The 11,343-nt window shown below is 38.8% G+C and overlaps 1 protein-coding gene across 1 annotated transcript; it reads left to right on the top strand.

The window, feature by feature from the left end:
* Nucleotides 1-5,762: 5,762 nt before the first annotated feature.
* LOC118780598 (vasopressin V2 receptor-like) lies at nucleotides 5,763-7,510 on the top strand. The gene is made up of 3 exons (XM_036533186.1): nucleotides 5,763-5,806; nucleotides 6,102-7,018; nucleotides 7,302-7,510. Exons 2-3 carry the CDS (start codon nucleotides 6,151-6,153, stop codon nucleotides 7,508-7,510), a joined length of 1,077 nt encoding a protein of 358 aa, XP_036389079.1. The 5' UTR covers nucleotides 5,763-5,806; nucleotides 6,102-6,150.
* Nucleotides 7,511-11,343: the final 3,833 nt, after the last annotated feature.

Here is an 11,343-nt window from a genome sequence, read left to right as displayed (position 1 = left end):
GATGTTCTTTTGTTTGTTGTCATAAATGACTAAGAAGGATGTTCTTCTTCTTCATTCACTGGTGTACACCAAGATGCATAGATGCATAGAAAAACACTTTCCATCACATTTCATGTTTGTTGTATTCCTATTCCTTGCTGACCCCCTGCTCTACCCAGAGGAAGGAGTCTTTCGGCACACTGACATGTTCTTCCAGGCCTATACATACATACATACATACATACATACTTTTTTACCCTGCTAGATTACATTCTAACAGTGTTGATCAATCTAGAAATGCATTCAGCTTAAAAATACATTTAGATTCATTTTGTACTGTAGGAAATAAATAGTTTTCCTACTTTTGAAGAACATTTGCAGAAATAATGATTACGGCACACTTAAAACATGCATTCTAGCATGCTAGCTTAAGAGTTGAGTCGAGGCAGTCTCAAATATAAGCAAGCCAACTTACCTACATAAATAACTTAACCATCTAGCATGGACATGCTCGTTATTCGATAAATTAAATCTATCTTCTAATGCAAGATTGGCTTCTTGAGCTAATTAAATTCTGTAGCTAGCTGCCCAGTGTATAGTACTGGGTGCCCTCCTTTACTGCCCTGCATTGTACAATACGCCTTGCGTCATTTCTCACTCATGATGAAACAGACGGGCAGGCTGATAGAATTGACTTTGGTGAGTCAGGTTTTGTTGGATTAAAACTATTAATATGATGGTATGAATAATACTCACACAGAGTTCTCTGTTCAATGGTAGAAATGACTGGTCTTGATCTCAGTGTTGATTTTCTCTCACATGGAGATGCAGAAATCTCATTGTGACTGTATTGAAGTCTTGTAATGACAATACATTTAAAGACTTAAGAGGTTCAGTCATTATTCAGAAATGAATGGAGTAGCTGGTATTGATGAGTCTTTCAATCACTAATGGTTTGCCTGCTTCAGACTGCTGTAGCATTTTTTTTGTTTGCATGTATGAAAAGAGGAGGGGAGAGATCCCAGTAAATAAAATAAAAAGTTGCAGCATCTAATGCCTTTAACCAGTACTAATGATTGTAATGCTCTCCTCTGAATGTAAGTGGTTTACATTAACACTTACCTGTAAAAAGGCACTTCAGGCTTGGAATCTTAAGTATGTGAGAGAGGGGCTCTTAATGCCTGGAAAGGTTCAGGGTGTTCTCAGAGTGCACTCTACTCCAGCAGACACTGTTTTTAATGACTTCTTTTTTTGGACTGCTCTCCACCTACAAGAAATAAAGTCACCATTCTATGCCCAGGTGGAAAAAAGTTTTTTTAGCAATGTTGCAGAAGTTATTGCAGTGTATACAGTTATATAATCTATAGTTATAATAAAGAAAAAGTACAAAGTTTAATGCATCAGTATTGAAACTTTATAATTCTGTTTTTACATAATAACAAGACATTTAATGACAGGAATAGGCTGTTTGGCCAAGCTAGGCTCTTCATTTTTACTATAGTCTAGAGTTTATCTAGTACTGTGTCAAGACATGTCTTGAACATAGGTCTGTTTTCCTGTTATCACTATAAATCCTGATAACCTATTTCATGCATTAATAAATCTGAATGAAAAAATCTTCCTAAAATCAATGTAGAATTTACACTGAAATTTACATTTCAACCTATGGTCTTATGTTCTACTGCTAGCTTTCCAAATATTACCTAGCTCCAAAAATTGCTCATTTAGATTTCTTCTGTTCAGACAAAGGTACCTGAATGTATTATCTTTACCTATCCGAGTAGTCTGTGCTCTCCTACCTTTAATCCTGTTAAAACTTCCTAGTTCAAAAACTTCAAAAAGGCTACTCTAAGCATAGAGTGCATTCTAAGCATCTGCCCAATATGCCAGGTTCTCTCTTGTTCCAGTGTAACCTGTCACACTTGTACTTGTGGTGCTACCTATTAAAGAATCAAGTAATTCATTAATTAATGGAAACATGTACTTATTTGTATACTCCTTATTTAGCAGATCTAATCCCTTAGAACCCCTTAAACTGCTTGTTCATGAATTAATAGCTTTTCTGATGTTTGATGCTTACCATATTTTGTGAGAGAATAGGACACATCTAATTTTTATCTCTACAGCTTTCCAGTGTTGTTGAGGAGTATTTCACCTACCTTTTCCTTGGGTCAGGGATTTTTTTCTCCAGTTATCACCAAGTTGGACCTTAGGTTTCTGGTAAAATGTATTATAATTTATTACAGTTATTTACAGATAATAGACACAATTCAACAGCCGCTTGTTGAATTCAAAGGTTTCTCAGACAGCTCATATTTAGATCAACTGCTCTACAAGGGAAGAAAAGGCATGTTAGGATCAGGCCACCATAGTACATTTAAGCAATGCTATTCAGTGAGAATATTAAGTCTTTCATTATGTTTTGTAGTTCAGGAATTTTCCCTGAGTCAGACAGAACTGACAGAAAAGCATAGCCAAGTGTTTAAAAACTGAATGATTCAATGTTATTGGTTTCTTTTTGAGCCCTTGAGAAAGTGTAACCCGTACTTTGCTGGTAGAGTAAGTTCAAAAAGATTTGCAACAAAGCTTTAATATTGTTATTAATATTAATATTAATATTTCTTTCATATTGTCTTGTTGGAAATGGCTACAATGTGCACTGAACATGCGCCATCTTCATCTGGTGCACACGTTACCCTATTTTCTCTTTTATTGTAAATACACACTCTGCGCATTGCCAACCTTTGATGTCAACCTTTGCTGCTGGGGGATATCCTGACCCAATAAACGGGGGAAAGTTGAATTAAAAATTATTGAAGAGTGCATTATTATATTTTGGAACAATAATATTGCCGTTATTCTGCCCTTGAAGACCCAGTACGGTCTTCCTGCTGAGCATCCTGGGCTATTATGAGTTCATCAAAGGCTCAATGCTGTTGCTGAGGCTCAGGTTCAAAAGCAGGTCATCGCGAGAGTGTTGCCAGTCTTTACAACCTGACCGCCCTCCGAGTGAGGTTCAGAAGAAGAGAAAAGTGCTAAAATCAGAGTCAAGGATGGGTTCACTTATGAGTACATTACAGGTTATTTACTGCTGTACATGGGACAAGGAGATTGGCGTCATCCTACAGAGACTGAGGGACATCAACCAGCTGTGAAAAGAGTAACTGCTGAGTAGACATAAGCAGCAGCTCTGGGTCATGTCGACAGGTCATTACCCAGAGGCCTTTTCCTCAGTCTCTGGGGTCTCCTGAAGCTGAGCTGCAGGCAATTGCTATGTACTTGTTTCATTGGCCCTCCTCCTCATTCTGCTCACTGCTAACACCTAGGGGGCTGCTGAGAGCCAGAGCAGGGTGCCAACACAACGTAACAGAGAGTTATTGACTGTATATGTCATTATTAATTCAGCTCACAGCATCTCCCTGTCTTATGGAAGAGATTTATAATTAGAAGGCAATGTCGCCTCAACGTCCGAACAACACTAAGCATTAATGAATCATCTATTTCATTTGCATGTCACTTGCCCGGTGAAACCTTTGAAACTGACTGACCTTGGAGAGAGGATCATGGGAGAAATCTACAGGCACAATGTACAGTGGGTAAAAGGCACTTAGATCCAATTCACTGGTGTCTTCAGTAGAAGAGGTATAAGAGACAAACAAGCCATGTTTAATTTTTCTCTATGATATTCAGATTACAACATATGATATCTCAGAACCACTTACATGGTTGTTTTAGAATACCTGGTGACTTACACTTGTATTGTGTGTAATGAGCTTTTTTTACTTGCATGCCTGGTTTTTATTTCAACATTATCTGTTCATTTTTGGGTTTCAGTCTCAGAGTTTAGAACATTAGAACTTTTTCTTAACATGCAGTTAATTGAATTTCCCAACTGTGTGTGTCATTGCTGACTTTGAATTGTCAATGCCATGCAGTCACCAGTCTTAACTGTTATTGAACAAGAGGAGAATAAAATCATACTGGTCAAATCTGTTCTCTTGTTTTGCATGTGTTATAAAGGTGTATAACATTGGGAGGGTATAAAGAAAGCAGCAAAGGCACTCTTGTGGAACAGTGACAAGGGATGTTGTATGGCAAGAAAATGAATTTCTGGTCTGCTCACCTTCCTTTCTTCACCAAATGAAGCAAGACACAGTGAATGGAATTACATACAATAAACAGAAATGGCTTTTTACAAGAAGGAATGTGGCCTGCCTACTTTTATGAACACTTTGAGTTTAAAATGAAAGATCTACAGATGAGTCTCCAGCCAATCCCCACACAATTACCCCAAGCTGGATGCACCAGTTTATGCAAGTGTAAACATGCACCTGCACTTTTTCATGTGTTTCATCTGTTTACAACATTGCTTTGCTAACCACTCTCTACTATGTATAGGCTTAGCAAACGCTAACTGACATAATAAGCTACTCATTTATACCAGTGCATATGTACAGGAGTTATTCAGTTAGAGCTCAAAAGTATAACTGCAGTATCTCTCCTGGGACTTTACCTTGCAACTTTTGGGTTATAAGCCTGGTTTCTTAATCACTACTATAACCATATATTTACATTTAGAAGGAAGATATATATGCTAACAGTGTTTCACACTGCCACAGTAGCATTGTGGACTTCACTTATGATTGTACACCATTGTCTCTGTGTGCCCTTATCATTTCACCACCTTCATACTCTCACCATGTGAACCTATGTAAACCAGCCTGTTTCTGTGTTGCTGCCCTGTTCTTCTGTCTCTCCTGGGCTTTTGTTCACTGTGGCAAGGAGCAGAGTGATCCGAAATGCAGAGGTGACTCGACACACAGGAGATCAGATTCAAAAATAAAGTTACCTTTACTGAAGACTCACAGAATACAAACAGGCTTTGGCAAGAATGTGCACACATACACACACACACACACACACACACGCGCGCGCGTGCACGCGCGCACACACACACACACACGAGGCATGGCATCGCATGACTGAGCAAAGACATAAACAAAGGGTAGGGTTTAAAGAACATAGGTGTAAATGATAATTAATCAATGCAGGTAAAGACATTAAACAAATGAGAAATAGAGAACACAGGAAGTGATGTGGCCATCTGGTGGCTAATCCATGAAACAGCAGCTACATTCCTGACAGTTTCCCACACACCGGGTCGCTTTTGCTCCTAGACCACAATTTCTGTCTCACTGCCAGATCAGTCCTGTGATTACTACTGTATACTACTCATTTTAAAAAAAATCATATTTACGAATAAAAACGTCTAGTGACAGTCTGCTCTAAGTTTAACTTTTTAGCCCTTGTATGTGGGAAAAACTAGATTAGGGACCTAGTAAAAGGACTTCACAAAGTAGTCTATAGTAACGTAAACATACTCATATCATATTCGTAATTATAATTTCTACTCTGAAGTTCGCAGTTTGCAACGACCTTCATTAAGGGAAACAATAAACAGGAGGCAGAAAAACGTTTGCATGTCGTTTTTTACAAATGAATATAGCTATAATAAACTCGATAAAAATTATATATATATGTGTGTGTCGGTTGTTTTAGATGTATGCCTCTAAAAGTGTCGAAACGTGCGCTCCTCTGTGTATTGGTAGTGCTACCGGATATGGCCAACTGCCTGACGCAGCAGTGAACCTGTGTAAGTACGTGGTGCTGAAGGATAGCTCCTCCCCGCACACGCGCGCGTGGAATAAAACCCAACAAGCAACAGCTGCCCAAACTCAATCGGAACCGCTCTTTAAAACGTTCAGCCTGCTTTCAAAATTCACCACTTGCTCCGTTAACATCATAAACAGAAGGAAGAAAAAAGGGAGTAAGTCTCACTTTTTCTGCAGTTCTTCAAGATTGGAATGTTCTTAAAGTATTTAGTCAGTTGTCTGGTACATGATGCAGTTTCACAATTTTAAAGCTAAAACTCAGAAAACAAAACCATCTTTTGATGTCTGTTTCATACGTTCTGGTGTTGGTGAGTTTGCTTTAACAGCGTATGCTTTGAAAATTGTGGAAAAAACAGTAAAGATTAATTGTACAAAATAGCTCAGAAAAAAAATATCTCTAAAACTATTATATACGTAATGTATTCATTTTGTCTTCCTACTCCATCACAGCAAATTACCGTCCAATTTAACAGAAGTCCTGATGCCATTTTCTTGAACAATGTCATCATTTAACTTAAGCATCAGTAATTTCAGTCTCAAGATGGAAGTAACCGAAGACCAGCCCAGAGACGAGAAGCTGGCCAAAATTGAAATTGCGCTTCTGAGCGTCATCTTCGTGAGCGCCGCAATCCTGAACACTGGACTGCTGCTGGTGTTGTGGAAGAGACGAAAACAGGTCTCTAGAATGCGTGTCTTTGTTTTTCATTTATGTGTGGCAGATCTGGTGGTCGCATTTTTCCAAGTTTGCCCTCAGCTGATGTGGGACATAACGGACAGGTTCATTGGACCCGACGTTGTGTGTCGACTACTGAAGTATCTGCAAGTCGTCGGCATGTTCGCGTCCACATACATGATTGTCGTCATGACCATTGACCGCTATCAGGCAATCTGCAACCCCATGGTCACTTTCCAAAGAAGGCGAGCACGCTGGAACATCCCCGTGTGTGTGGCGTGGGTTATATCCCTCATCGGCAGTCTCCCACAGATCTTCATCTTTTCCAGGGTTGAAATCTCTCCCGGAGTCTTTGACTGTTGGGCGACCTTCATACAACCCTGGGGACTAAAAACGTATGTGACCTGGACAACTTTGGTCATTTTTGTTGTGCCCATCCTCGCCGTAATAGTGTGCCAGGTGCGAATCTGCCGAGCCGTCCAGATCAACCTGTACATCAAGACGCACCAAGAAGGGGGTACCGCTGCAGCCCACCCGTTGCCCTCCAGAGCCAGCAGCGTGGCAGGAGTGTCAAAAGCCAGAATCAAAACCGTGAAGATGACGGTTGTGATTGTGCTCGCCTACATTATTTGCTGGGCTCCATTTTTCACAGTCCAGCTGTGGTCCGTTTGGGACCTAAACGCCCCCACTGAAAGTAAGAATATCAGTTTGTTAAATATTTCTCATTATTGGATGTTTCAACTCTCCATGATACATGGAAATGTACATGTATGATTGCTTTGTAATTGCTGTCGCAAAAAACGTAACCAATGCAATTATTCGATCACACCAAGACACACATTTACATGTTATCGGAATCTATCGTATCACGTGCAAATTTGAAACTTGAAATCTTTAGTTGTATTCAAGTCAAATACAACTAAAGGAAAAGTTAAAAACCCACCCACTAATTTCTCTCTTTTTCATGTTTATTGCAGCCGCGGCTTTCACCATCCTGATGCTGTTAGCCAGCCTGAACAGCTGCGCTAATCCTTGCATTTACCTGCTCTTCAGTGGTCAGCTGCCTAAGAAGTTGGTGGCGGTCCTGTGTCGTGGCCCGTCCGACCGTAAAGATTGCCTGCACGAAGAAGCCACGATGGTCAGCTCTCTCTACATGAGCTTCAAAGTTCTGCCAGACTCCAGATAAAGCCGTGTCTGGAACGCGCTTCCCATCTCCGCAAGTCTCGGGTGTGCAGTCTTTCGATCATGGGGTGAGCGAATGAATTGGCCAGAACAGCTGTTGATCCCATTCTATATGCTCTTTTTAAAAATTCTCGACAGATCATGCAAGAGATATGCCAAGTGATTCATTATGCCACTGTAAAGCAATTAGGTTAATAGTCTCAGGACTACTCTGTCCCCCGGTGAGGGCTGCCAAATCTGCGTGTATCCCCAGGGGAAGGCCGCAGTTGAAGGATGAATGACGATTGTACAGACTGAACGACGGCGAAAACAGTCGCAACCGTGGAAACACAGACAATCAACACAGATTCCACGGCCAAAGGCACACGGGGCAGACAGCTTGTCTGGCTCTAAGGCTACATACAGATAAAGCATAAGGCCTTGGAAGAGTAATGGTGACATTATGGGACAATGACACTGTGAATGATATATTAGCAAGCTTGTGTTATGATAACGTAAAGCCTAAAGACGAGAAGTTGGTTAATCTTTTGTAAATATGAAAGATTCTGAGCATTCAGCTTAGAAAATAGTAGTATGGTTGTGTGATACATTTTATACAGCACTTTGTTCCTTGTTGTGTGACTGTCCGTAGTACTTCAAGTTTCAATGAAAAGGAATGGATATACCATGAGAAGAAAATATTTTTAAGATCTGTTATAAAACTAAAAGAATATTGTATTATAATGTTTGTATACTTAAACAAAAGCAAAGGAAACAGTAACTCACATTAAACCAAAAGCACACAGTAATAAGTATTGATTGCAAGAAAAGGACTGCTCTGTATAGGGAATAGAATTGGCAATTCAGCAACTTTTAAATAGAAAAGCACCACAAATTTTATTAACATGGCTTCAGCTTCAATTTCATGAAATCAAGCCTTAAATACTGCCTTAAACTAAACCTTAAAATACAAGTAGTATGTATATTAATCTGTTACAATGTGCAATAGTAAAAAAAAAGTAATTATCACTCTATATCAAAATATATCTTGCATAATACTAGGTATTTTCCAAATTGTACAAAAAAAGTCAACATTGCGAAATAGGAAAGTGGTCATAACTGATTTTGTAAAATATGAGGTACTAGAAATATGTTTGTTAATTTGTTTGTATGATTGTTATTATGTCTGCAGTATGTGAGCATATATTATACTTTTGCATGAGTGAGGCGTGGAATGTTAACCTCTTCCCATAAATAAATTTAGGAATTGGTTCAGTGCACAGTAAGCAGGAGTAAAGTTATATCTGTTGTCTGTAGTTTCTGATGCCTGTTGCTTATGTATATGTATACACACAAATATAATTTGTATAATAAGTTGACTTCATTATCTGACACATTAATATTGCTGATGTGAACACTGACCTTAGCTACTTGTATTGTACTGTAAACTACTGTTTCTCTGTTGTCTAATATTTTGTGAGTGTTACTTTAATGCTATACAATATGTTCAGTAAATAAAAAGCTGTACCTTACACAGTTTGATTTAGTTTGATCCTTGTTTCATTGTAGGATTCATCACACGTGATAATTGTGTGATCTAACAGTTAGACTCTAACTGATGATGAATTCATTCACACATTGCAGTCCAATATAAGCATAATAACACACATTTAAACATTGATCATGGGACAGTACAATCAATGCAGAGAAGAGTTCTTTAAATGTATGAACTCTAACAGAACTAAATTAAAATTAGACCTGTTATTTGGGCTAATTGTGACTGAGGAGTTTTTATTTTGCATTAATGTGCTGTGGCAGGTTTGTATAAGGAAATGTAAAAAAAATACACCATATTAGACTTGTCTTCTGCCAGCTGCCATGCTTCAGAATGTTCTGAAGAGTGGAAGCAGATACATCTTTTCTTGGAAAAGTAGAAATACAGAGTTTGTATCTTTTGAGTTGTTATATGTTTTTGTTCATTATTTACCTTGACGGTGCATAATGGATATGGTCATCCAGACTTACAAAACATACTTGAGTATTTAAAAAATTAGATACACCTGGATATAAACACCTGATTTACTGGTTTAGGTGTCACAACAAATTATTTCTTCTGGCCTTTGAGAACCAATTTTATATTATAGACCAAAGTGGCATTTAAAGACTGAGCATTTCTGATCAAAATTGACAATTAAGAACTAATCAAAAAGGATTCTCAGTTTACAGAGAATATTCAGTTCCGATCCCCTTTGATCATTCCTGTGGGGCTTCTCTAATGACCCAGTCTTGTAAGTTTGAGTAGAATTACTTCATCTTAGCTTCAAAACTGAAAAACATGACCAAATAATGGTTATCTGTGGATAAGTGTAAACACTGCACAATCACAACTGAATGCAAAATGATTGCAAAGTAGATATGAAGTTAACTGTGCCAAAAAGAGATTGCGCTTTTCTTTTGAATGTTGAAAAAATGACATACCATAGTGGTACGCACAATATATACAGAAACATTGCAATAATGAAGTTTTAAGATTCCAAATAGTTGTAGACCTAATTTATGTATGACAAAAGTAATATAAAAACTTGTATCATGATGACATATGATTTGTTTTCAGACACACAGCTCCTCTCCACGTGGGCCTTGTCTTGTTCAACAAAGAGACCACTTGTGAAGTGATCTTCAAGCCAAAGAAGCGACATAACCAGCAATCACCCAGACACAAGTTTCCAGGCATTTATAACAACCTAAACTATGAGTGGGAAACAGAATCTGCTATCTTTGACATATACCCGCAAGTATTTCAACAACCTTGACCAGGAGCGAGGTGAGAACTCATTTTAGACTCTGACCTGTCACGAAGATATTTCAAAATTTAAACTGCTGAAGTCATGGTTGGAAACCTTCTGAACTTGTGTTTATACTTTGCAGATTGAGACAGTCATCAGTCCTGCCCCTTGACAACCTGCTGTCAGCTTGTCAATCCTTCATTCTCAGCAGGGAGCATTCAATTTATGAAATACTGATAATGAAACAAACCTACATAACATTCTGCTGCGACATGAATTTAAAGTTTAGACGCCGTTCTCCCAAACAGACACACATATGTGCACACACCACATACACATATATTCTCAAACACAGAGACAAAGTGGAAAATTCAAACAGCCAAACAGTTCCTCTGCATGTTCATTGCCTATATACAGCATTATCCTTGCTGGACAGCTGACCAGCTGCACAGGGAATGTTTAAGAGAGGGCTTGCAATCTACTAGCCTAAGCATGATCCAAGCCATCTGTTCATGTTGTGATCTGTCTCTGATGGGGGACAGTGTTTGTCTGGAACCACATCCCAGTAATGACAAAAAGGCTTCACCTCACAAAGAACAACCAGAGGTAACACTGTCAGAACATGCCAGAACATGCAGGGGAACAAGGAGGCTAAAGCCCTTTGAAAGGCACGTGCGTGAAATGTGTGCTGGGGTATATTGATTGCCATTACTCATGTAGACACTTGGTATATAAAATAAAGTAAATCCATACCTCACGTTGTGGATTCAACACTTGCATCCAGTTAAATGCAGATCAGTTGATTGTGGTGCACACGGCCCATCTCCTTTCGATTGCAAGAAGATACCCTTTGCTAGGTAACTGCTGGCAATTTCCTGCCCAAAGATTACTTTCACTGCTCTCATATTATGTTGTCAGACTGAAGAGAGTGCCATGACAGTCCAAATGCAATAAAATATTAATTCTTGTCCAAATCATGCATTAGAGGTGCAATTACATGTTCCATGCTCTGTCCTTAATGAAACATTCATCAATACAAGATGTAACATACAGTGCACTTACTGGGTGAAAA

Source organism: Megalops cyprinoides, chromosome 7, assembly GCF_013368585.1.
Source record: "Megalops cyprinoides isolate fMegCyp1 chromosome 7, fMegCyp1.pri, whole genome shotgun sequence".
Taxonomy (NCBI): domain Eukaryota; kingdom Metazoa; phylum Chordata; class Actinopteri; order Elopiformes; family Megalopidae; genus Megalops; species Megalops cyprinoides.
This window is presented reverse-complemented; position numbering and strand designations above follow the sequence as displayed.